Here is a 24,582-nt window from a genome sequence, read left to right on the forward strand (position 1 = left end):
GGCCACCAAGAAGATGACCTTTACGGAGATATGGGTGAAGGAGCAGGTGGCCAAGGGTTTAAAAGGGGTCTTGTTGAGGGCCTAGAGGACCAAATTGAGATCCCAAGGTGAGGCAGGCCTTTGTACAGGGGGGAAAACATTGAGGAAGCCCTGGAGGAATCAAGAGGTCGTTGGGTGAGTAAAGATGGAGAAGTCATCCATGGGAGAGAGGAAAGGACTGAGCGCAACTAGGTGAACATGGATAGAGGAGTGTAGCCCTGAGGATTAATTTGTTGGTCTGTATAAATGTCTTTCTTATGAATTTAAGTATTTGATGTAATAAGCTTATAGATTTATATTAAGAATAAGTTTGGCTGAAATGCAAGAAATCTACAGGTCAAACATCCTGTATGACGCTAAGGCAACTTCAGCACATTTTGGGACCCTTACTCAGAAAAGTGATAATAAGACACCTACGCAGATGTCTGGAGACCTTAACTGAACCAATAACAGTAAAGGGTGGAAAAAGGGGATTTTTGCCCACAAATCTAACAACTACACCACAAATGCGTACATACCTGTCATTCATACGCACATACATGTTAGCCTATGAGGCAAACGTACCCTAACATTTCCATGGAGGAAAGATGAAATTTGGGCATAGGAGGAAGGATTTCCGACTAATGCTCTATAAAAAGGTGAGACAATTCACCATTAAACAGGCGATACACCCATCTATCTGCTCCTGTCTACTCTTCATCGCCTCCACCCTCATCTATGCATCGATGTCACCCACCTACGATGACTATTAACTATTAATAGGCCGTAGTATTATTTCTTTTAAAAACTGTAAGTGAAAAGGGATTCAATCTCCCTTATATTTCATTTTAGTTAAAGCATATAGCATATATAGAGTTAAATTAGAACGCAAACAATCTTGAAGTAACTTCCTCTGCCAAAGGGGTGAAAAACACCCAAAGTGCTGCTGCACCAAGAGTGTGAGTATTCAAGTTTGCATAAATCATAAATATATTTTTTAAAGAACTGTGATATTTTGTAACTTTGTTATCTTGAACTGTTTTACCATTTGCTTACCATTTCATTGATTTTAATAAAAGGTCTTTATGACTATATCTGTCTCAGTGTAAGCTCCTGTCATAACCCCGAAGTTCCTTTTATAAACTCTGTGAAGCCTGATTCAGGATGAACTTTATCTTCTGATCAAACATATAGGCGAGCCAAACCCATACTAATTAATATCCAATAATTATTATTAATATTATTAATTAATTAAAAGTAATCAAATAAAATTAAATTAAGTGGATAAATTACATCAACACTACTAACCCACCCCAAATCAGGCTACAGGAGTGTGCTAGGCCCAATTGGTGGAGATGGAGGAGGTAGTCCCAGAGAATAGGAATGGAGATGTCTGTTGAGATGTGGTGGTGATGTGCCAAAGCAGTGAAGCGTCGCCACTTAGCAGCATAACAGGTGCAAGTGGATTGGTGCCTGCTGTTAGTGAGGATTTCACAGACGGGCGTAGAGCAGACCTGGTCTACATGTGATCCCCAACCAAATACGAGGCCGTGAGGTGAGGAGGGCATGGGTTGGGGTGTCGCAGTCATCTGTGGTCTTGTGTCAGGAGATCTGGGATGGTGGGGAGGAGGATAGGGGGGTGACTAGAAAGGTGGAGAAGATCAGTGTACCAGCATTGGCAAGGCCAGGAGAGAGCTACAAAGATTAACATTGCCTGGTCCTTGTGTAGGACCTGGCGGGGAAAGGGGAACGGGTGGGAAGATGTAGAGAAGATCCGAAGTCCAGGGAATGAGTAGGGCGTCGCCCTGAGATCCTGGGCCCACACCCTCCTGGGATCAGAACAGAAGCTTGCGGTTTATTGGTGTTGCAAAGAGATCCCAGTATGGCAGGCCCCACTGACGAAAGAGGGACTGGAGAGTGGGGTTGTGGAGCTCCCACTCGTGGTTTGCGTGGAAGGATCGTCTCAGTTTGTCCTCCAGAGAATTGTTGGTGCCCAGGAGGTAAGCCCGTAAGATGATCTTGTGTCGGAGGCACCAATTCCAAAGGTGGATGGCTTCTGTACAAAGATCAGGGGACCAGGCTCCCCCCTGCTTGTTGATGTATATGACCTCTGTCATGTTGTCTGACAGTATTTGAATATGGTGGGAGTGGAAGGAGAGTAGAAAGGCTTGACAGGCAAGACAGACTTCCCACCGTGACCAAAGGCCCTGTGCCATGCAATTGCTGAGATGGGCACCCCAGCCCATCAAAGAAGCATCTGTGGTAAGGGTGATGGTGGGTGTGGGGGATGTAAACGGTATGCCTGCTAGGACTGTGGATGGGTCGCACCACCAGGTGAGGGAAGCTAACACAGAAGGAGAGAGGACAAGCAATTTGTTTAGGTGGTCCAACTGCGGATCATAGACATTGTGGAGCCAGTGTTGAAGGCAACGCATATGGAGGTGGGCATACAGCATAACAACAGTGCAGGCCACCATGTGGCCCAGGAGGAAGAGGCACTGACAGATCCGTGTGGGTGGACAGTGTCGGAGTGTTGCAATAAGGGAAATGAGGGCAGCGAAGCTATCCTTGGGGAGAAAGACATGGGCTGCAAGAGATTCTAGGTGTGCCCCTATAAAAGCAAGTGTGCAGGTAGGGACGAGGATCGACTTTTCCTCATTGATGCAAATACCCCACATAGAGTCCGTATGGTGGTAAGGAGGCAGGAGCAAGAGGGTGCCATGAGAAGCCAGTCGTTCAAGTAAAGAAAAAGGATATGGACCAGTCAGCGCATGTGGGCCACCACAACCACAAAGACCACAGTGAAAACACAGAGCGGGGGGGAGAAGGGGAGGTGGGGCAGTAGCGATACCAAAGGGAAAGATGCAGAATTGATAATGGGCACCACCCACTATGAAGTGAAGGAATTTGTGATGAGCACAGTGGAGGTCTATGTGAAAGTATACATCTTTCATATGGAGAGACATGGGGGACGGAGGAGATACTGAGAGAGGTGTGACCATCTGGAAATGAAAGTTGTGAATAAACTTGTTAAGGGAGCGGAGGTCCAAGAAGGGGCAAAGACCACCCCCTTTGTTCAGAATGAAGAAATAGGGAGAATAAAAGCCACGACCATGGTAGCGTCATGGAACAGGTTCTATGGCACTCTTGTGGTGGAGCGCGGTGGCTTCGTTGTGGAGAAGACGGTCTTGAGAAAGGTTTGGAGGGTGGCCACTGGGTAGGTGGCGGGGAGGGAAGGAAAGGAATTTGATGAGGTAGCGCTGATGGATGATGTCCAATACCCAACGATCGGAGGTGATTCTGCCCTAATTGTGAGCAAAAAGGGCAAGAGGAGCCCTGAAGACAACTTGTGGTACGGCTGGAGGGGCCAGGGAGGATTCATGGATCTCAAGGGAAAAGTCAAAAGGGTTGTTTCGATGGTTGGTGAGAGGTGAAGGTGGCAGAGGCGGCAGAAGAGGAATGTCAGGGTCACTGGGAGCAAGGGAGGCGATGAGGTGAGTCAAGTGGTTGCTGGGGTTACCGTTGGTAAGTCGTCTGAGAGCGAGGGTGGAAGGATAGATGTTGGTGTTGGCAGGTGTGGTATAGCTGCCCAGAAAAGGGAGAGTAGCTCGGGAGTCTTTAAGGGAGTGAAAGGACTCATCCATTTTGTTGCTGAACAATTTGTTGTTATTGAAAGGGAAGTCCTTGAAGGTCATCTAGGCCACTTTGGGTAAGTTGCTAGACTGGAGCCAAGAGTCATGACAGAGAACTATGCTGATGGCAAGGAGTGAGATGCAGTGTCTGCTGCATCAATCATGGCCTGGAGAGCAACCTGGACTACCAGTTTGCCCTCGTCTAGCAGGTGTTAGAACTCCTGCTGTCAGTCTGGTGGGAGAAAGTCTTGGAAGTCTGCCAGCTTAGAGTAGGACAGGAAGTCGTATTTGGCAAAACAACCTGGTAGCTGGCAATGCAGAACTGTAATCATGCTGAGAATAAACCTTGCGGCCCATCAAGTCGTCTTTCTTGGCAGCGCAGTCATAGGGGGTAGATTTGAAATGTTCTTGATGGGCACGTTCAGGGAGTTAGGTGGTCGGTAGGTAAAAATAAAATCAGTGCCCTTAGAGGGAACGAAATACTGACGTTCTTCCCTTTTTGGTGTAGGGGCACAGGATGGTGGCGTGTGCCACACTGCCTGGCCTGGTTGTACTGTGGATGGGTAAGGCTGTACAAGAGGGTCCAGAGTCCAGTTGCATACATGGGCGCATTGCCTCCTCCATTAAAAAATTACAGAAGAGAAGTTCACAAGCTGCTCAAGTCTGCAATGAGAATGAGTGGTAGATGGAGCAGCAGGAACTTATATGGGCGTCACCCAGGCAGTACAAGCAATGGGTGTGTTCGTCGCTCACTGAGAAGGAGCAAGGGCACGAGGCACAGTTTTTTAAACTGATTTGACGGGGCATAGTCCCCCATGCCAGAAGTGAGGAGAAGTCCCCAAGAAGGAAAATCCACGGAGAGAACTTAACTAACAATGATGAATAACAGACAACTAACGAACTAGATAAGAAAATAAATACAATGAAAGGTTTGAACATAATACTCTTAGGTGGCTAAGAGCATGGAAGAACAGAGGGTTCCAGTTCTGGTCATGCACCGGTAAGAGGGAACTGGAGCGACATCAACTCGTGCAGCCTCTTTAAGCCTCATGGCTGATGCATGATGTATGCGTGGATCAACGGACACCACTATGAACAGTTCTGGCTATAGCACATGCGCACTCATGTTTGGAATCCACTTAGGGACTGGCACTCAAAGAAGAATGGAAGAATTACGTATTGTGTCTTGCTTACAATACTCCTACTAATACATCCCAGAATGATGTTTTCTTTTTTTGCAACAGTGTTACACTATTGACGCATATTTAGCTTGTGATCCACTATTACCCCCCGCTCCCGATCCCTTTCTGCAGTACTCCTTCCAAGGCAGTCATTTCCCATTCTGTATGTGTGCAACTCATTGTTCCTTCCTATGGGCTTCAGAGACTAATCATGGTTCAGGGAGAAATTTCTGCTGAGGTGATCTGCTAGATGATTTTGGATCCCAGGTAAATGATCAGTCATCGGCGTAATGTTTTCCCCAGTGAAAAACTGCCAGAACCTGACTGCCTCTTGACACAGCACTTTGGCGTATGCTCCCCATGTCTGTTGACATAATACATCATGGTAGTATTGTCAGTAAAGTCCTGAGTCCCTGACATGATCTCGAAAGGCCTGTCAGGCATTGTAGATGGCACAAACTTCCAGGACATTAATATAAAGAGAAGCTTCCTGTTCTGCCCACAGGGTTTGAACTTTCAGCAACTCCAGGTGAGCTCCCCAACCTACTAAGAAGGCATCAGTGACAATAGTCCTGATTGCTGGAGACCAAGCAAAGGGCATGTCCTGGATACATTGCCCTGAACCGTCCATCAGCATAAGGAGTCCAGGATCAGTGGAGGAAGTCAGACAGTGTGTCCAAGAGATGACGTTTCAGATGACAGACCAACTTCAGCCACATTTGTAGAGACAAAATCTGGCAAATTGGACAATCTGTGTGCATGCAGCCACATGAACTAGCAGCCTCAGGCATACACAGGCTGTGGCTGAGGGTTGACACTGCATTTCCAGACACAGAAGGTGAATCGCATGGAATCAGTCAGTCAGCAGAAGTACTCTCAAACTCATTGCGTCTATCAGGATCCCAATGAACTTGATCCTTTGATTTGGGACTAGTGTTGACTTTCCATTGTTTAGGAGAAGACCTAGATGGTCTAGTAAGCATAACATGAATTGAACATGAGAGAGGACTTCTACTCTGAACTTTTCCCATCATAACCAATTGTCCAGACATGGGAAGATATGAATTCCCTTCTTCCTGAGGTACACTGTAACTACAATCATGCACTTGGTACCAGGGAGTGGAAGACAAAAGGGAGCAGGGTGACCTGATACTGCCAGTCTGCCATGACAAACTGGAGAAACCTCCTGTGGGTCAGGAGAATTGATACATGGAAATAAGCATCCTGATTCCTGAAGGTCCAGGGCAGCAGTCCAGCCATTATGATTTAATGCAGGGGAAGAGTTGCTAGTGTGACCATCCAGAATCTCATGTATCTGATGACTTTGTTGAGGTAGAGGAGATCAAGAATAGGTCTCAATCCTCCCTTGGGTTTGGGAACCAGAAAATAGCGGGAGTAGAATCCCTGTCCCCAATGCTTCAGCGGAACCTCCTGTACAGCCCCCAAAGCCAGTAGAGACTGAACTTGCTTGAAGAGCAGTGACTCATGAGAGGGCTCCTGAAGAGGGATGAGATAGGAGATGGGGAGGAGGGATGGAGAAGAATAGTCTGGCATAACCTAATCTGGTGGTGCTTAGGACCCACCTGTCTATGGTAATTGAGTCCCGAACACTGTAAAAAACAAGCCAGTCAAAGATGAGGAGGTCACCACTGGATCGCTGCCCAGGACATACAAGTCAAAATGGGTGCTTGCTGAATGCTGGGGGAGGATGAGCCTGCTGGTTAAATCCAGAACCAGAGGCCTTTTACCTCTGGGATCTATGCCACTTCCTGAGGTAGTCCTGCTGCCTTACAGGAAAGGAGAACTGCCCAAAGAAGTGCTGCGAGTGGTATCATTTGCTGTTGCTGATGACCACTATAGTGGGGTCTCTGTACAGCTGAGTATAAACAAAGTAGCTCAGTAATCCTTAAAAGAGTGCAGGGTCTTGTCGGCCTTTTTAAAAAACAAAATCTTATAATCAAAAGGTAAGTCTTCAATGATCTGCTGCACATTGGGCACAATACCTGAATTCTACAGCCATGAGGCCCTGCACATGGTCACAACTGATGCCAGAATTCTGGCCAAGGCATCCGCCACATTCAGAGCTGACTGTAACAGAGTCTTGGCTACCATATAGCCTTCTGCAACAAACACCTTAAACTCTTCCCTGGAGGCATCTGGTAAAGTGTCCGCAAACTTAGATGTGGCCATTCAATTAATAAAGAGTATTTAGAGAGCAACACCTGTGCATCTGCAGGGAAGAGGTATAAATCTTCCTCCACATCAAGTCCCTCCTTTTGGACACTTTATCCTTACGGGCCCTCGTTGATCTCGGTGCAGTACTGGAAAGTGGTTAGGCAAACCACCCTTGTGCTGGAAGGTGTATGGTGCCTCCTCTTAAAATATGAGGAAGAATCTCTCCAAGGCTTGGAACAGTTCCAATTAGATTTTGGGACCTCTTCATCACTGCACCAGAGAAGAGGAAATGACTCCTCTTCCTCTTGCGGGAGACAGCAGGGTCTGAACATAGAGCGACAACAGGGTCTGTCCGTTCCAAAGGCGACTGCTGATCAGACAAGGGCCTCAGTACTGAAGAAAGCCTCATAGCCTGCTCCAGAAGGTGCTGCTTCAGCCAGAAGTCTCTTGCCACCTGAATCCTCCTCTAGAATGACTTACAGATTGAGCACTGCTCCTTAATGTGTTCCTCACCAAGACACAACAAGCACCTTGTATGTGGATCAGTACTAGGGATTCCCCATCCCCCAAACAACAGACAATGGTTGAACCGTGGTGAGGTCGTCACACAGGGCAGTCAACTACTCTAACATTAAACTAAACCTAAGATGCTTCTAACTAACTAATATCTAGAGCAGGGCTAGGCAACCTATGGCACGTGTGCCGAAGGTGGCATGCAAACTGATTTTCAGTGGCACTCACACTGCCTGGGTCTTGGCTTGGGTCCGGGGGGCTCTGCATTTTAATTTAATTTTAAATGAAACTTCTTAAATATTTTAAAAACCTTATTTACTTTACATACAACAATAGTTTTAGTTATATATTATAGACTTATAGAAAAAGACCTTCTAAAATGTTTAAATGTATTACTGGCGCGTGAAACCTTAAATTAGAGTAAATAAATGAAGGCTCGGCATACCACTTCTGAAAGGTGGCTGACCCCTGATCTAGAGGAAAACAAACAAACAAACAAACAAAACCACCTCAGAAAACGGAGACTGAACACTTGAAGTAAAAACAACACACCAAGCTCGGACTCTAGCCACGGGCAGTCAGAAGGAACTGAGAGGGGTCTGGGCAGTGCCATCCTTATATAGCGAGAAGAGGGGGTACAGTCACAAGGTGTGAATGCTGCCCCTATGGATATTGCTAAGCAATATTGCTAGGCAAAGTTCTTCAGTGGCTTCAGTGTGCTGGGCATACATACACCTAAATGGACTATATGGCTACATCTACTGGAAGAACTTTTGTGCTGTTGTTTAAAAATATGCATGTAAACTTCTTTTTTAAAGTGAGGACAGATAATTTTGTAAAGTACTGAATTATTGAAAAGGGAAAGAAACCAAGCTTTAGAATTTGGTCTTACTAGACAAAAGAGTACTGCATTCTAAACATGACCAGTTTCTATATCTGATGTCTGTTTAGTGACATTAGTGGACAAGCAATGAATTCACAAAACCCACAACCACATATGACATTAACTTGCAATCCTGAATAACTATGAATAGTTAACTATACTCACCCCAGTCTAGAGGTGGTCAGTCCAGGTTAATGTAAAGTAAAATTGCCAGGGCAGTGTTGAAAAATTTATCACCTAATGATTTCCTTTCTAGATCACCTGATGTTTTCATTTCTGTATTTCATTCTGTATTCTCAAGTCAGATATGACTGGAGATATACGGGATATAATATAATGTGATATTTTGCATTTATGAGTCTCATAATTATCACATACTTATTCTCCAAGCCACACCTACACTATGGTTTAATAACCAATATGAGAGTGAATAAAAATGATGGTAGCCTAAAACTGGGAGTTTTATTTAAGCTTTGGCAGGGTTGAAGGTTAAAAGCAGAAATGTGATGGGCAAAACCCTCTTATTTTTAAACAACTTTTTCAATGTCCCAGCATTAGCAATAGTTTTATCTACATCTATTATATACCTGATTCTCCAGATCAGCCTTCTCCTGCTTCTTTGATTCCAAAGTTTGTTGGAGTATAGCCAATTTATCCTGAACTTCCTTTAGGGCTGCTTGTTTTTTTCTCAGACCATCCATTGCAATCTTCAGTTCCCCTTCGGCCTGATTTAGCTTTATCTTTTTGGGGGCAACAACTTTTGCCACTCTAAATAAAATAAATTAGTAAATTAAATGTATCACAATTATACTGTGTATGAATATATCTCAATACCTATGCACATACACTCAGACCAGAGTTGCCATTAAAACCTCAACATGTGCCAAATTAGAGAAAACTGCAGTATACCAAATAACAGCATGTCAGAAAACGTTAACTTTTTAAATGTCTACTACCATAGATTTCATTACATGCTTCTATTTTTGTCAATCTTGATTGGCTAAAACAGCTGACTTAGAACAATTTTTGCAATATTTCCTGGAATAACAGGCAATTTAAAAAAAAAACAACTGCAAAAATATCATTGCATATATTCACGTTCATCATACATCCAAAATATGAGATGGCTGAGGCAATATACACCTACAAATATTAGACACTTTGAGCCAATTTTTTAAAAGCCACTATAGATTTCATGCCTAAAAATATTTTGCATTTACAAGATTATCTTCACAGGTGTTTTACACATGCAAATAGATATTTGTGTATACAAATAACGCAGTTAGTTTTTATCTGCTTTTCACACATAAGGATCTATCTGCAGGGACAACCTTTTTTTTCTTTTTTTAAGGACTGAAAATAATTGCACACACATTTTTGTGCATTAGCTTGAAGACTACTGAAAATGTGGCCCTATAATTTTAAAAAACAATGGACAATTGCAAAATAAAATAAAAATGGACAAGTGTTGCATGCATTTTCAAGTAATGGCTAGACAGTCAGTAGGTGGTATTTTACAACTATTCCCCTCAAAATCGTACTAAGTCAGATTCTCAGTTGGTGTAAAGAAGCATATCTCCATTACATACCACAGGCCCAGGACCTGGCCCACTGGTGTTTTGTTTTTGTTTTTTTTTAGCTAACCTACAGTTTGTCTGCAGACATTTATGAAGTATACAGCTGTTCCTTGGTGTGACAGTATGTACCTCTATGTTCACTCCTTTTACAAAACTATCATACATTTTGTACAAAGAATGCCTTGGGAGGTATCATTTGAAAACTCATAATTTGTTGATCATTATTGTCCTGGTAAAATATGTGTGGCAAATATTATATATAAAGTTATAAAATTCTACTGTATGACATTACTGAGACATATTCCAAGAAAAGCAGCCACAAACCAGTTCCTCAGAGACAAAAGCCAAATTGATGCCTCAGCCAGGTGTCAAGAAAATCAAATGGACCATCACCTGGTTAAGTGGCCATTCCTCAGCAGGAAAAAGGGTGTGAGCGAGAAATTTACATCTTTGCAAAGAAACAGCTGGAGGTTCCCATCCCCGTAGACTTTCTGTCTCCTGAACCCCAGCTGAAGATGATTGTCAAAGAAGAAGAAGATTCTCAAAGTATAAGAATGGGGAACAGATGCCCCAAGTTATTCCTCCCTTTCTTTCTACCCACAGCACCCACAACACCTGAGGAACAAAGAAATAGCTTTGGACTGAGGGAGGGATCCTGTGTGAAAGGAATTAAGCCAGTAAGACTACTGAAGTGTGTGGTGAGAGAGACTTTTGTTTTGAATTCACTTAGCTTGTTAAGTTAGGTATTAGTTGCATTTTACTTTTATTTTCTTGTAACCAATTCTGACTTTTACGTCTCATTACTTGTAATGACTTAAAATCTATCTTTCTGTAGTTAATAAACTTGTTTTATTGTTTGATCTAAACCAGTGTGTTTGGGGAAACGCCATCTGAGATAACAGGATTTGTGGATATCATTTTCTATTAATAAAATGACGGACTTTTATGTGAGTTTGTGTTGTCCAGGAGACGGCTGGGCAGTAAAACCCACATTTCTGGAGGAAAGTTGGAGACTGTGAATTTTCTGGTTTTCCTCTTCAGCGTAATTCAAGAGTGGCTGATCATAGCACTCAAACAGTATAACTGTTGTTCTTCAATATGTGTTGCTCTTGTCGATTCCAAGTAGGTGTGTGCGTGCCGCATGCACAGTTGCCAGAAGGTTTTCCCCTAGCGGTATCCATTTGGTTGGTTTAGACGCCCCCTGAAGTTGCACCTTCATGGCACCGTATAGAGGACCTCTTCTGTTCCTTCTTGATGGATTACTCTGATAGAGGGATAGGTGGGCAGGTCTTGGAATGAACATGAGCAACACATCTCAAAGAACATCAGTTACGAAAGGTAGGTAACCATTTTTAATTCTTTGCTCATGTTGATTCCAAGTAGGTTACTCTCAAGCAGTATCATGGATTTGCTGACTGAAGCACTGTTCTGCCAAATGTGGCATTGTCCCCGGCCTGCTGAGTAATGGAATAGTGAGAAGTGAAGGTGTGGACTGATGACCATGTCACAGCCCTGCAGAACTCCTGGATCAGGACCGGCACCAGGAATGTCACCGTGGAGGCCTGCACCCTTGTGGAGTGCACTGTCAGTGCAGGGACAGATATCTTTGCCAAATCATAGCATGCCCGGATATAGGTCATGATCCATGATAAAATTCTTTGGGAAGACACTGGGAGGCCATTCATCCTGTCCACTACTGTGACAAACAGTTGGTTCGATTTCCAAAATGCCTTCGTCCATTCGATATAAAAGGCCAATGCACACCAAATGTCCAGGGAATGGAGCTTTTGTTCCTAGCTGTTAGCATGTGGCTTAAAGTAAAAAAAAAAAGGGGGGGGAAATGTCCTGATTGGCATGAAACCGAGAGATGACCTTAGGAAGAAAGGCTGGATGAGGCTGAAGCTGCAGCTTGTCTTTACAGAAGATTGTGTAAGGAGGTTCGGCTGTTAGGGCTTTAAGCTCAGACACCTTCCTAACTGAAGTGATTGCCACCAGAAATGCCACTTTCCATGACAGAGTAGTAAGAATGTCTCTAGGGGCTGAAAGGGGGGGCATTACTCTCGAAAGCACCAGGTTGAGGTCCCATGCAGGGATCGGTTGTCATACTTGAGGATATAACCTGTCAAGTCCTTTAACAAAAGCGGCCGACCATTGGGTTAGCGAAGACTGATCAGCTGGCAACCACTGGGTGAAATGCAGAAATGGCAGCCAGGTGAACCTTTATTGACGACACCAAGAGACCTTGCTGCTTCAGGTGCAAGAGATAGTCCAAGATAAAAGGTACTGATGAGTGCAGAGAAGAAGTGTGCTTCTGTAAGGACCAAATCACAAATCTCTTCCACTTGGCTAAGTAGGTGGCCCTAGTGGATGGCTTCCTACTGCCAAGAAAGACCTCCCTAAGAGGACCCAAGCAAGTGAGCTCCAATGGGTTTAGCCAAGAAGCTTCCAAGCCGTGAGGTCGAGAGACTCAAGGTTGCGATGCTGAAGGCGGCCATGATCCTGGGTGATTAGGTCTGGAAGCAGAGGCAGGGTGACCAGAGCTTTCACTGACAATTCCAGGAGCATGGTGTACCAATGTTGATGGAGCCAGGCTGGAGCTATTTATATCACAGAACATCCATCTCTCCTCACTTTGTGCAACACCTTGTGAATGAGTGGAATGGGTTCAAATGCACAGAAGAGATAGCCCTTCCAGGGAAGGAGGAATGCATCCATGATCGAGCTCAGGCTTTATTCAGGAAGGAGCAGAACTGCATATGCTTCCTGTTGTGCCTTGTCACAAACAAATCTTTCTGGGGAACTCCCCACCATTGCAAGATGTTGTTCACAATGTCCGAGCGGATGGACCACTCCTGGTTGTGAAAGGATCTGCTAAGATGGTCCACCAACTCATTCTGAGAACCTGGGAGGTAGGATGCCTCCAGAAGTGTTATGCAGAAGTCCCACAGTTTGAGAGCTTCCTGGCATAGGAGAGAGGACCGTGCTCCACCGTAGGTTTATATCAAACACCACTGTTGTATTGTCTATCATTGATACACATCTCCCATTCAGGTGGACTTGGAAGGTCTGACAGGCTAGACGAACTGCTCTCAGCTCCCTGACACTGATGTGGAGCGTGAGTTCCGCTTGGGACCAGAGGCCCTGAGTTCTGAGCCTTCCAAGATGCACTCCCCACCCCACCACCGATGCATCCATGACCAGGATTGTGGCCTGGAGAAAGATACTCCTGTGCACATGCCTTAGAACATAAGAACATAAGAACAGCCGTACCGGGTCAGACCAAAGGTCCATCTAGCCTAGTATCCTGTCTACCGACAGTGGCCAATGCCAGGTGCCCCAGAGGGAGTGAACCTAACAGGCAATGATCAAGTGATCTCTCTCCTGCCATCCATCTCCACCCTCTGACAAACAGAGGCTAGGGACTCCATTCCTTACCCATCCTGGCTAATAGCCATTTACGAACTTAACCACCATGAATTTATCCAGTTCCCTTTTAAACGCTGTTATAGTCCTAGCCTTCACAACCTCCTCAGGTAAGGAGTTCCACAAGTTGACTGTGCGTGAAGAACTTCCTTTTATTTGTTTTAAACCTGCTGCCTATTAATTTCATTTGGTGACCCCTAGTTCTTGTATTATGGGAATAAGTAAATAACTTTTCCTTATCCACTTTCTCCACATCATTCATGATTTTATATACCTCTATCATATCCCCCCTTAGTCTCCTCTTTTCCAAGCTGAAGAGTCCTAGCCTCTTTAATCTCTCCTCATATGGGACCCTCTCCAAACCCCTAATCATTTTAGTTGCCCTTTTCTGAACCTTTTCTAGTGCCAGCATATCTTTTTTGAGATGAGGAGACCACATCTGTATGCAGTATTTGAGATGTGAGCGTACCATGGATTTATATAAGGGCAATAATATATTCTCAGTCTTATTCTCTATCCCCTTTTTAATGATTCCTAACATCCTGTTTGCTTTTTTGACCGCCTCTACACACTGCGTGGACATCTTCAGAGAACTATCCATGATGACTCCAAGATCTTTTTCCTGACTCGTTGTAGCTAAACTAGCCCCCATCATATTGTATGTATAGTTGGGGTTATTTTTTCCAATGTGCATTACTTCACATTTCTCCACATTGCGGGTTGAGCCACCATAAGAAAGACTCAAGCACCGCCAGGGAAAGCATGACTATCTTATCCAGGCTGTCCAGGCTTGGCCAATACACCAATGCCAACCAAGCCTCAGTCTGGCATGCTGTACTACATACGTACAGGCACCCATGTGTCCAAGGAGCTTCTAGCAATTCCGTGCCATGGTGGTAGGGTACCGTCTGAGACCCTCTATAATGCCACAAAGTATCTGGAACCGTGATTCTGGTAGGAATGCCCTGGCTTGTCTCAAATTTAGCAATGCTCTTATGAAGTCTATTCTCTGTGGGGGATAGGGTTGATTTTTCCACATTCAGCAGTAGGCCGAGTCTGAAGTTTACATGTGCCTCCACCTGTGCTCTGGAGTGGCCCTTGACAAGTCAGTCATCAAGGTATGGAAACTCCTGCACCTGCCACTTTCTCAGGAAAGTGGCCACAAGTGCCATGAACTTGGTGAACACTTGAGGTGCTGCTGCCAGGCCGAAGGGAAGGTCTGTAAACTGATAGTCAGCATGGTTCACCATGAAACAGAAGAATTTTCTGTGGGATGGAATATCAAAATATGAAAGAACGTGTCCTTCAAGTTGAGGACGGCATACTAGTCCCTCGGATCCAGTGAGGGGATAATAGAGGACAAGGAGACCTTTTCATGAACCTGTTGAGGTCTTGGAGGTCCAAAATGGGTCTGAGACTGCCCTTGGCTTTCTGGATTAGGAAGTAATAGGAATAAAATCCCCTGCCCCTTAGTTCCTGAGGAATTTCCCCTACTGTCCTGGTTCTTAGGAGCATCTGCACCTTTTGCAATAGAAATTGCTCATGAGAGGGGTCCCTGAAGGGGGATGGGAAGGAGAATTGGAGAAAATATTCCAGTTCTACCATGCGGAACACCCAGTGGTCCTCTTCGTGACTGGGGGCAGAGAGGCAGAGGTCTACCACAACATTTTAGTGGTGTCTTGAGTTGTCTTAATGAGTGGCAGGGCAATTTGGGATGGACCTGAGGGAGCTAGGATGTCTACCATGGGGTCCAAGGACTCGGCGACTTCCTCAACCTGGAGTCCCAGGTTCTGGGACACTCTCTTTAGGAGCTGTTGGTGGACCCTGCTATCCTCGAGCACTGGAGTAGAAGAGGTTCCTGCACTTACTTCGTCCAGCAACAAGGAGAATGAGGCTCTAACAGGAACTGGCTTGTGCTTGTGCTTCTTCCTTTCCTCACTGAGAGGGTCACACAGTGCCAGCTCTTCCGGTGTGGTGACCGGTTTGGAGTCGAGCAGCTGGTCCTGCCCCGAAGGAGGTGGGGGAGGCGCATAGATTTCTGAGCTTGCTGACACTGACCTCCTGGAATAGGACGTTTGGGCTTGGTGGAACACTCATGATGTCCAAAAAGCCATTGCACTTGCACCTGCCACTGAGCAGGCCACGGCATAGGGGAAACTGCTGTTGCTGGCCCATGTCTAACCTTGAGCACCTCCGTTCTGACCTATGTTGGCTCTGTCTGGATACTGTGACAGGGTCAGGCCAGATGGCTACAGAAGAGTGATCCTGTTGGTATCCAGGAAGTAGGCGGGCGAAGAATGATAGAAGGCAGATATATTAGTCCCAGATTAAGCAGGTCCCTTTTCCCTGGGTTTAGCCTTTTCCCTGGGTAAGGTAACAGGGGCAGTTCCAGAACAAGCAGGAACTTGCTCGAACCAATTAAGAAGCTCCTAGAATCAATTAGGACAGGCTGGCTAATCAGGGCACCTGGGTTTAAAAAGGACCTCACTTCAGTCAGTGAGGTGCGTGCAAGGAGCTGGGAGCAAGAGGCACTAGGAACTGAGAGTGGGAAGGCGTATTGCTGGAAGACTGAGGAGTACAAGCATTATCAGATACCAGGAGGAAGGTCCTGTGGTGAGGGTAAAGAAGATGCTGGGAGGAGGCCATGGGAAAGTAGCCCAGGGAGTTCTAGCTGTCATGCAGCTGTTACAGGAGACGCTCTAGACAGCTGCAATCCACAGGGCCCTGGGCTGGAACCCGGAGTAGAGGGCGGGCCCAGGTTCCCCCCAAACCTCCCAACTCCTGATCAGACATAGAAGGAGTTGACCTGGACTGTGGGTCCCACCAGAGGGGAAGGTCTCTGGTCTGTTCCCCGACCCACTCAGTGGATCATCAGAGACTGTGAGGATTGTTCTTCTTCCTTTTCCCCATGCTGGCCAGTGATGAGGTTAGCTGAGTGAACGGCAGATTTGAGCCACGGAAGTGGCCAAACTGAGGGCTGCTGTGAATCTCTGAGGCGAGCAAATCTGCCAATAAGCACAGGACCCACCAGAGCAGAGGAGGAACTTTGTTACAATGTGTACAATTCCGCTTCTGAGTCCAATGGAGAGGACTCACTATGTGAGGAGCATGGGGGAGTGGTGCCGGTCAGTGCTAGGGAGTGGTGTCAAGAAGCAGGGGACTGGTGTGGCACCATTGCTGGTCTGGGAGTGGTGCCAAGGTGATGGTGACCGGCACGGTACCATAACCAGTTTGCCAAGGGATGGTGCCAAGGATCTCTGTGGTGCCAGTGTTCTCAGGCCCAGTCTCGCCTGGTTGGAGAAGGCGGTGCCGTGAAGGCAATAAGCTCTCTAGCCACCTCAAAGGTCTCAGAGATGGAAGGCAACTCTAAAGCCTCTCCACGGCTCTCCTGAAGAGGGGAGTCCATCGGTCTCAGACTCAACCGACCCCTTGTTGGGACAGGAGTCAACAGTGCCAAGCTTAGGTGGTACAGTGCTTAGGTGGCCCGGTGTGAGTGGAACTGCACTCAAGTCCTTTCACCTTGGTTTTGGAGTGGGTGAGCACCCCGTGTCCGACTTCTTTTTCTTCTTATGGGGCACTAGAGATTGGGAGCAGTGTCGCACGCTAGTAGGAGCTGAGCCCCTCTACAGAGAGCCCTCCTGGTGCTGAGAGTCTCTACCAGAGTCCTTTCTTAGCGCTGAGGCCTCCCTTGTCGATGCCAGCATGCTCCACACTGATGCGGACGTGCTAAATACCATTTTGGACAAACTCAGCTCCAAGTGGGGGCAAATGGTGGCCTCCATCAGAAAAATTTTCAACTGTTGATCTCTCTGTTTTGGGGTCCTGGGGCGGAATACCCTGCAGATTTTACAATGGTCCTTCTGATGAGATTCCCCCAGACACTTCAGGGAAGAAGTGTGAGGATTGCTCCTGGGCATAGGTTTATTACAAGCTGTGCAGGGTTTAAACCCCGGAGACCGAAGCATGCCCCGGGGGGTGGGTGGTAGGAAGGGGATAACCCTGAGAACTTCATATACTTAAACTATCTATCTAGACAACTAGTACTATTATAACTATTTACAGGGAATGATCAGAAGATCACTAGGGAAAGGGTTTGCCGAAGCAAGAGAGAACGAGCATTCCAACCAACTGTCACAGTCAGTAAGAAGGAACTGAAGAGGCGTGGGTTGGCAGGGCCCTATATACAGCACCATGAAGGCATGATTCCATAGGCTCCTAAACTGACCCAATGGGTGCCACTAAGGAAAAACCTTCCGGCACACACCTACTTGGAATCGACATGAGCAAACACCCGACGAAGTACATTAAATTTTGTTACATTTAGTGGAAAGATTCCTATCCAGCTCAGGCCTTTGCTACTTATTTTCAGATTGTAGGCTGAGTTTAGGCACCTAAGTGTGGATTTGATAGATTTATCCAGGCTCTAGGAATGTGTTATAGTGATACTGTAAATTGGTGGGGTGACTCAGCACAAATAAGATATGGCAGAAATCAGCAAGGTTTTTTTTCATCAGGGTAAGCAAATACAAACAAAACAATTTCCAATGTGGGGTTTAACCCAGTCCTCAGAAACTAAATGATGAGCCCTTCCTTCCCCCTGGCATTCTAATATCCTTCTGCTGAAGACCTGTGCCACAAGGATGGGGAAAAGAAACCAGAATTAACTCTTTGCTTACTGGAGATGGGATATTGCCCCCTTCATCCTATCCAATGTACCCACATTTGAAAATCAGACCCTATACGTCCTTTTCAATAGCTGCCTCATAATCTTTACCAGTGAATATGTCAGGCCAGTTAGAATTTCCAACAAACTTTAAATCCCTCTTAGTATTAGAATAGACTAAACTCACTTGGATTTTATTTTTACACAAATGCTTGCTTACTTACTTATCATAGGAATCCATGGCGATGACCCATTTGCACAGACCTTCCGCTGCTGTGGAAGCATTTCGAACCTTGTCTGGTACAAACTCAGGATTTGTGATATATTGTTTCCTGATGATGGCCATGTAAGCTGGAGGAATGTTGTCCTTATCATATTCATGAAGCGACTGCAGAAATCTTATATCACCTAGAAGTCTCTTTGCTGGACCCCAGAAATCCTCTATTTTTTTCCCTGAGCCTGATGGATCTGGAATTTTATCTGATTTGATGCCTTTCAGGATGCATATAGCTTCCATAACTAACTTGACACCAGAAGGAGGACTCTTCATGGACTTCACAACTGTGATATCCTTAAAATAAATGACATAAATATTACTGCTTCAGAAATAGCATTAGACCCCTTTTCTAACATATCACAATCATTCTATGTATGTTACAGTACTATTTTTCCATATATGTTTGCTAGACTCATACTTGGTATTTTAAACTCAATGTGATCTCAGGATCACAGACAAAAATTAATGTACACTGTACAAATATACCATATATTCATTGTTAGTAGTATCTGCCTTTTAAATCTTTCATTTTTAAGTATAGGAAGACAATAATGTTTTGTCTGCTCAGCCCCAGTGTTTTGTCTGCTTAGCCCCTTCTTCCAGAATATGCATTATGGCAGTACATGGGTTGAAATAAAACTGACATTTAAACAAAGATGATCAAACTTGAAATCTAATCAACAGTTAGTTTAGAGAATGTGAAATTTCTTACCTGAGAGTTTTCTTTGGATTAGCAGCTTCTTTCCTCATTCATCACTAATCCTTAATGCCTACCCACATACCTATGAAATTCAGAGGCAGTCCAATATTGTTGCTGGAGGCTCCAGGCCTAAGTTCCAACCTTTGGTTCAGGCCACCAGAAGAGTTATTCCAGAGACAGAAACATTTCAGCAACCTATTATTAGCACTAAGACAACAATTTGATATAATGTCTTAATTAACCTTAAGACAATTATATTTTTAAGTCTCCCCTTTGAGAAAAAAATTCTATTTGTATTGTGGTCACTTATCAGATTACCAGGGTAGGCTGAATGAGGAGAGAAGCTGCTAACAGAAAGAAAATTATCAGGTAAGAAATTTCTCATTCTTTTGCACAGCCTCTCTTCTCATTCATCACTAATGGAAAGTAACTAGCAGTGAATCAAAGAAGTGTAGTTGGGAAAGGAGCTCTGGGTCTGAACAATGGGAAAAAGACTTTCCACCCGTCCCCTGCTCCATAGGCTGGCTCTGCCTCTATGCCCGGGGCTGAGGTCCTGGCTGCCAGTCTGCTTCCCGGCTGCTGGCCCTGTGCCCAGGGCCCCGCACCTGGCCCTCCACTTCCAGGGTCCCAGATGTTAGCCCTGCAGCTGTGGCTCTGCTACTGGCCTCACACACAGGATCCAGGCTGTGGGCCCCATGCCCGGGGATCTGCTCCTGGCCCCGTGCCCACCCCCAGCCTTTTCCCTTTACCCCTGTCCAGGTCCCCCCACTCCCCGAGACTGGCATTGCTCCCAGCCCCAGCTGGGGGCATCGCAGACAGGGGTAAGAGGGCTGACTTTCAGCACCCCCACTATTAAAAGGGTTCCAGCGCCACTGATGGGTAGTTACCAATGTAGCTAATCACTGGTGGTGCTTAGGAAATAGGAGGTTTTACTTCAAAGCCACCCAAGCATCACTTACTCTCAAGAGGCTGGCAGAGAACTATAAAAAGAACTCTTGGGCCTGATCCTGTTATCTCAGATCTACTTAAGCTTCGTCAGAGGAAGTTTGAGTCACAAGACTGAGGTCTCCAACTCTAGTGTGGATCACCCTGATATTGGACATTGGACTATAACCTGCAGAACTGATTCTGAAAGAACTTTTTGCAACTCTGAAGCTCACCATCTCTACTATGAAACTGACCTAAGAACTTTATTCATATCTGTATGTATAATGATCTTTTAACTTATGCTTGCTCTCTTTTCTTTTTTAAGACATTTTAGTTTAGTTAATAAGATGTGGCTGTAAGCGTGTATTTGGGTAATATCTGAAATATTCATTGACCTGGTGGGTAACGTATCCAATCCTTTGGGATTGGTAGAATTTTTTGTATGATAAACAAGATTTTCAGTAATCCTCATCATATTTGACTTGACTGTCTGGGTAGGAGCCCAAGGCTGGGTGGCTTTAAGGGAACTGTATTTCTGGCTTCTGGGTAACCAGTAAGGAACTGTAGAAGCTGTTTTGTTGCTGGCTTGGTGAATAAGTATTAGAATAGCCACCAGTTTTGGGGATCATCTGCCCCATTCTTTGCAATTTGCCCTGATTGAGCAATCTCAGCGTGGCTCCCCTGGAACTCCGGTCACAGATGCAAAGCAGAAGGGAATTAGGTAGTGGAAAACAGATAGAGACCACATATCTTGAAGAACCTCCAGTTACTCTATCGGAAGTAACTTTCTCTTCTTCTTCGAGTGCTGATCCCTGTGTGTATTCCACTGTGGGTAACTGAGAAGCAGTACTCAAGTAGGAAGAGGCTGCAAGAATGCAAGCAGCAGAGCCATTTGAAGAACTACCATTCCAAAGAATGCATCAGTGGAGGAGTCCTGTGTTAGAGCATCATGCCTCAGGTCAGTAGAAGTAACTCCACATAGCTGCTTTGCAAATGTCAAGTAGAGGTACTTCTTAAAGTTATGCCATTGACGTCGCTTGTGCTCTCACCCCAAAAGGGGAGGGAAATGCGACAACTGATAGCAGGGTAAGATACAGCCTGAGATCCATTTTAGAGATCCACTGAGAGGATAGAGCCTGACCATAGACTCCACTATGGTGATAAACTACCTGGGAGATTTTCTGACTGGTTTTGTCCTTTGTAGATAAAAGGCTAAGGCTTGTCTCATGTCAATGGAATGAAGTCTCCTCTCCTTTTCAGATGCATGTAGTTTTGGAAAAATACACAGGTAAGAGGATTTACTGATTTAGGTGAAATTCTAAAAGAAGTTTGGGGGTGAACTTAGGATGTAAACACAATGAAACTGTCTCTGTGGAATATGACGTAAGGCAGATCCCACCATCAGTACTCCAAGCTGACCCACCCTTCTGGCTGAGGTGATGGCTATGAGGAATGCAACCTTAATAGACGGAAGAGACATGGAACATCTGGTAGTGGTCTGAAGGGCAGCTTGGTGAGCACTGAAAGAACAAGATTTAAGTACCATTGAGAGAAGGTTTTCTTACTGCCAGAAAAGTTCTAACTAGGCTATTCCAGAACCTGGTAGCCAGTGGGTGAACAAAAATTGAGTGACCATGTGAAGGTGGGTGGTATGCACTGATTGCTGGCAGGTGAACCCATAAAGAGTTGATGGAAAGACCAGCTGTTTTGAGGGAAAAAATCAGGTGAATACCAGTTGGCTATGTAACATTTCCTAGTAGAATCCTTTCAACTTCTAGTAAGAATGTTTTGCATGGTTTCAGAGCATGAATGTTCTAGAGTTAATGGCCACCCAAAACTACCCCGAGCCAGAGTGGTTGGAGGTTGAGATGCTTGATTCTGCCCTTCCCCTTTGTCAGGTGATTGGAAAAGGAATGAAGGTTGATCAGTGACCAAGAGGACATATATAGGAGACTCGGAACCAAAACTGTATGGGCCAGTTGGGGGCAAGGAGGATGATTGGGGATCTGGCAAAGCAAAGATGTCATCAGATGGAATGTAAGACGCTGCTCTCCCTGGAGTGTGAGGAGGTCCTATCAGCCCAGATCAACAGAGCAGACATAGTTTGTGCCTCAGTTGCATGAGGCAGAGCCAGTACAGCTGTTGATTGAAGCTCGCAATGGCTGCCTTTTGGTGGTACTGTTGGTTTCCAGAGTTTAGATTTGGTATCAGTGGCACCATTGCTGCCAGAGCATAGTCTGGTACCGACTTTTGGGCTTTTTGTCAGGACCCTAAGATTTAGGACGTTCTAAGTCTTCATGGGAGGAGCAGGAGGATTTGTTCAACTTAGGCAGGGCTGTATCTGACTTCTTTGAAGAAGATTTAGAGGAGGATTTGTTCTTGTGTTTATGAGAATGCTCCCTGCCCTCATGACAAGTACCTAGTGCGGGATCTGTATGGGTAGATTTCCTCACTGCTAAGTCAGACCTTGCATAAGGAGGCACACTCTTCGCTGAGTCAGCCCAATATATGGGTGGGAGGGTACCCTGGCCTGGGTCCAAGTGCGGCCTCATATGGCCTTCTCCATTAAGTGCTTTTTAAGGTATGACTGGGGAAAGAGCAGCAGATATCACACGTTGCTGCAACCTGAGCTTCCACAAGGCAATACAGGCAGCATTGATGGTTGTCACTGACTTGGAAGGAGCATGTGCAAGAAACCAGTTTTGAAGCCTAGAGTCCTGGCCATAGTCCAGTACCCATATCAAGATGTGTATGTGGGGGGTGGGTGTGGAATTCCTCACAATGGAGAATCTATCAAACTGTAAAACTTAGCGAAAACTAATGGATAAAATTCTAAAAACTATTTATAAAATATATACATATATATTTACAGGTTGAAGAATAAAGGAAGACTAAGCTTCTGACACTGCAGGTTCCAACGCAAGCCATGCAGCGGTAAGAAGGAATGAGAGAGGTGGTTGGTCCCCTCCGCCCTTTATCTCCTCAGTTGGAGGCACAAGCAGAGCAAGGGTACATGTGCAGACTAACAAATGCTGCTTCAAAATTCTCTGATTCCAGACACATGGAGCACAAAGTGCACCAACAGTGGGATACACGTAAGGACCAGCACTCAAAGAATAATGTTGTTTTCTTGGAATTATTCTCAGCCATATGGGTCTACTGTGGAAGGATGGCTTTCACTAGAACCTTTATATTGACACAGAGTAAGAGATCCTTTTCCCCACTCAGTCCACTGGGCAAAAGGTCTGGAGTGTTGTAAAGGGGCATTAAAAGACCCAGCTCTGGTTGGAAGAGGATTCCCCTAGCACAGGCACTGTGGAAGATTGCCCTCCAAGAGCCCTCGTGCAATTCCTGGCATAGTAAGGGTGTGTACTGGAGGCAGAGCCACTGCCTGTAGTACTGCAGAAATGACAGACACAGCTGTGGCCATAGAGTGACTGCTGTCATTTAGACTGACACCCAGGCAGTGTTCCCTCTAATTTTTCCAACCCATGTGCATAATGAATTTTGTTATGTATAACAATATGGAGGTGATTTGTCGTCTCCATACTGGTACACGCAACACAATTCATGTGGTGGGGGTGGGGCCAAGGGGTTCAGCGTGTGGGAGAGGGCACAGGGTTGGGGTGCAGGGTGGGAGGGCTCCAGCTGGGGGTGCAGGCTCTGGGGTGGCGCTGGGGATGAGGGGGCTCAGGGCTGGAGCAGAGGGTTGGGTGCAGGGGATGTGGGCTCTGGCTGGGAGTGCAGGCTCTGGGGTGGGGCTGGGGATGAGGGATTTGGGGTGCAGGAGGGTGCTCCAGGGCTCCCCCCCGGCTCTCTCTCCCCACAGCAGCACCTGGGCTGGGGAGGAGGGGGGAATGCCTCTCCCCTCCGCGGCAGCTCTGGGGCTGGGGCAGCAGGATAGGTGCCCCTCCACTGGCCCCAGCAGGTCCAGGCTGGGCTTGGAGGAGGGGCCTGGGGAGGGGCACCCTGGCTGCGGCAGGGGCCATGCCGTGCCACCCCAGCCGTGGCAGGCCCGGGCTACAGCAGAGTTGGGGCCGGGAGAGGGGCACCCCGGCCGTGGCAGGTTGGGGGCTAGGCTAGGCGGCTTCCCTGAGCACCTACGTGGTGCTAAATAGGCTGCGGCTGCGCAGCTTACGGGGAATTTAGCCCGCAGGGTTATATAAGTTATGTCTGGGACCTCTTTCTTTCCAGCACCAGAGCAGCTGGGTAGAGCATAAGGGTGGCATAAAGCCACCTTAGCCCTCACTACCTCCCTTGGGCTGCAAGTTAAAGGTGCAGCACAGAATCTCAGCCTCTGTTTCTAGTCTCTGAAAGAACAGATATCTATGTGAATATATCAAAACAATTACATGGTGCAGTTTTGCTGAGGAAGCAAGCAGGAAGAAGCAGATTCTTTTTAACTTGTCATTTGTTGATTCAGAATATTATGATGTTTATGAATTTTAAAATGGCTAGTGAGAAATGTTTGATTTTATACCTCCAGAGCATATAAGTGTTATAGTTCACTAGCTTATGTTATAGCTGTCCACACAGGGAATGAAAATAAAACAATGCCTTGATTTTGAAAATAAATGTTTTAAGAAATTTCAAATGCTACAAAATTATGCAAC

At 45.8% G+C, this 24,582-nt stretch overlaps 1 protein-coding gene across 1 annotated transcript in view; it reads right to left on the minus strand.

Moving 5' to 3' along the window:
* Positions 1-24,582, minus strand: part of DNAH7 (dynein axonemal heavy chain 7) — a 248,353-nt gene that overhangs the window by 64,884 nt on the left and 158,887 nt on the right. The window contains exons 43-44 of the mRNA XM_045031804.1: positions 18,290-18,636; positions 8,990-9,170 (exon numbers count right to left, since the gene is read on the minus strand). Of these exons, the coding sequence (XP_044887739.1) occupies positions 8,990-9,170; positions 18,290-18,636 (528 nt within the window). The remainder of the gene's footprint in view (positions 1-8,989; positions 9,171-18,289; positions 18,637-24,582) is intronic.

This window comes from Mauremys mutica, chromosome 10, assembly GCF_020497125.1.
Source record: "Mauremys mutica isolate MM-2020 ecotype Southern chromosome 10, ASM2049712v1, whole genome shotgun sequence".
Classification (NCBI taxonomy): domain Eukaryota; kingdom Metazoa; phylum Chordata; order Testudines; family Geoemydidae; genus Mauremys; species Mauremys mutica.